Source organism: Egretta garzetta, unplaced genomic scaffold, assembly GCF_000687185.1.
Source record: "Egretta garzetta isolate BGI_Z169 unplaced genomic scaffold, ASM68718v1 scaffold668, whole genome shotgun sequence".
Classification (NCBI taxonomy): domain Eukaryota; kingdom Metazoa; phylum Chordata; class Aves; order Pelecaniformes; family Ardeidae; genus Egretta; species Egretta garzetta.
In genome coordinates this window covers 159425-161998 of record NW_009260411.1, presented here as the reverse complement: position 1 = coordinate 161998, position 2574 = coordinate 159425, and the positions used below count along the sequence as shown (strand labels likewise).

Sequence of the window (2574 nt, the reverse complement as noted above, 5' to 3'; positions counted from 1 at the left end):
GTAAAGTGTCTTTTTTTTTTTTTTTTTTTTTTTTTTCCCCTTATGCTTTTGCTGATTGACGTTAGGAGTGACCATCCACCCTCCATGCTAAGAGCAGAAAGCCCGAGGGCAGCGTACCCCGATACCATCCCCAAGACCCCCCTGTTCCTTCCCAGCGGATCTGCTCCCCCCAGACAGACATGCGTCCCCCCAGACAGACACGCGTCCAGCTGCTCTCCAGCACGTGGGGCGTCCCCTGTTCTCCTGCCTAGCAGGATCCTTTGCCTGGTTATCCTTATAAATCAGAGTCTTTCCTGCTGTCTAAGCCACATCCCCTGGCTGCAGCTTAATCCTGGGATTTCTTACCCAGCCTGCAGCGACAGGAGGAACATTATTCCCTTTGTCTCTGCCGCAGCCATGTTTTGAAACCTGTTGCCGTGTCTCCCCTCAGCCTCCCCTACTTCTTCATCTGTTGCTCCACAGCCCACGTGTTCGAGGTCTCTTATCTGAGTCTTCTCGTTACCGTCTGGATGCCTTCCTCGTGAGCCGTGTCCTCATGGGGCTGGCCTTGGGATGGCCTTGCTGCGGCGGGGGGGAAGGACGGTTCCTGCGTCGTATCGGCTGCCCCCGATGGCGTGTTCCCCTCGCAAAGCGTTTGTTCTTTCTGCAGCTCTCCAGTCCCAACTCGCATCTGCCCGGTGATGCATTGCAACCTGCCGATCCTCTGCCGCGGAGCTGTTGCCCCTCCCCAGCCTGTGCGTACGTGGGGAATTGCTCCGGCCTTGGGGCAGTGCTCTCCTTGCCAGGCTGCAGTCTCAGACGCCTCTCCCAGGGTGCAGGGATCCTTCTGAACTTTCTTCTGTCCTGGCTGGGGATCAAAAAATGATACGCAAACAAACAAAAGTGAGAAAGGCCGAGAAGCGTTGTGATTTGCCCAAGGGAGGCGAGGCTGGGGTTCAAAGGGAAGGCAGCACCAGGGTTTTGTGCTTAGTGTGGGGCTCAGGAGAAGCAAGTTCCCATCTGTTTCTCTGCTACGTGTCTGATGGCTTCGTCTGCGCGCCCGGGTCACGGTGCTAATGCTCCTTCTTGCTCTGTTACAGACTCTGCCATATTCCCCACCATGGGTGACATGAAAACTCCAGATTTCGATGACCTTCTGGCAGCTTTCGATATTCCTGACATCGACACGAACGAGGCCATCCATTCTGGCCATGAGGAAGCTGACGCTCACATCAAGCAAGTCCCTGGGGAGCCGGGACCCCCTGACCACGTCCTCCCCCACACGGACATCACCGCTGTCAGCGTGATCGTGAAGAACACCGTCTGCCCCGAGCAGCTCGATGCCCTGGACGGGCGCAGTAAAGATGGGCACGTCATCGGGCCCCGCTTGCTGCAGAATGGCTTTGGGGCCACCGAGATGCCCAGGTCCCCCACCTCCAGGTCTGTGGAAGCTGTGGCATCCTCCAACGGGGAGTGTTGGGTGAAGGAAAAAGGCCCCAAACCCCTGGATATCTTCTCCCATTTTAGCCCTGATCCCAACGAAGACAATGCTGCCAACCTGATTGACAGGCCCCGGGAGTGTAAGCCGAAAGAGAAATCCCTTGCTGTGCCCTCCCTCTCCCCATCTCCCACCCCATCGCTGGACTGCAAAGAGCCCATGGGAGAGAGCACGAGAACCTGCCCCCCGGCTTTCGCCCAGCTTTCCCGCAGTCCTTCGAAACAGGCCAGGCAGGGGGTGCGAACGGGTCCCCTCCTACCATCCCCTGCATCAAAAAAGAGGAGTCTGACTCTGAGGAGGTGGGCCGTGAAGCCAGCCCGAAGGGTTTGGCTGCAGCCTTGGGTGACAGTCCCTTGGATCACCTGAAATCGGTCACCGTTCGCTACTCCACGGATGATTCTCCCATCACGTCCTGGGCTGGTTCTGACCCAAACCTCGACAGCAGCACCAGCAACCTTCCTGAAGTGAAACGCTCGCCCGCCAGCCCCCAGGAGCCGTTCTTCAAGCCTTCCTCACCGGTGGTGCAAAGCCCCAGACTCCCCACTTCTCCAAAGCAGCTGGACAACATCGCCCTCAAGGAAGAGCAAGAAGTTCTGGAGAAGTCAATGGGAAGTCCGCAGAGTATGTCCAGCGCTGAGGATGATGAGGAGGAAGATGACAACAACAATGATTCTCCTTCTTCCAATTCCTCGCGGCCCCTGAAAGTGCGGATTAAAACCATCAAAACATCTTGTGGCAGCATCACCCGGACAGTGACCAGGGTCTCATCAGATTCAGAGCCGGGCTCCACCAAGGGGCCGGCTGAGCACGGCTCTCAGGAGACCTCTCTTGAGGGTGCCAGCTTCTCAACATCGGCAGAGAAAGAGGACGGGATTGCGCTGGAGGTGCCCAAGGAGAAAATGGAGCTCTCCAGCCCCTTGAAAACCATCGAGGGGCCAAAAATCGTCAGTGTTCAGCTTGGCAACGGCACCAAGCTCAAAGGGACTGTCCTGCCTGTCTCCACCATCCAGAATGCCAGCAGTGCCATGCTGATCGCTGCCAGCGTGGCTCAGCAAAAATCCGTGGTGCTGCCGGCAAAGACGGGTCAAGCCAGGGCT

The 2574-nt window shown here is 57.3% G+C and overlaps 1 protein-coding gene across 2 annotated transcripts in view; it reads left to right on the top strand.

The window, feature by feature from the left end:
* Positions 1-2574, top strand: part of ZNF687 (zinc finger protein 687) — a 21973-nt gene that overhangs the window by 9671 nt on the left and 9728 nt on the right. The window contains exons 1-2 of one of the 2 annotated variants that reach the window (XM_009643619.2): positions 563-882; positions 1080-1419. In XM_009643619.2, coding sequence (XP_009641914.1) covers positions 1100-1419 — 320 coding nt within the window. In that variant the 5' untranslated portion in view covers positions 563-882; positions 1080-1099. Of the gene's footprint in view, positions 1-562; positions 883-1079; positions 1420-2574 lie in introns of those variants that run through there. The other variant, XM_035899147.1, reaches the window with a different exon arrangement.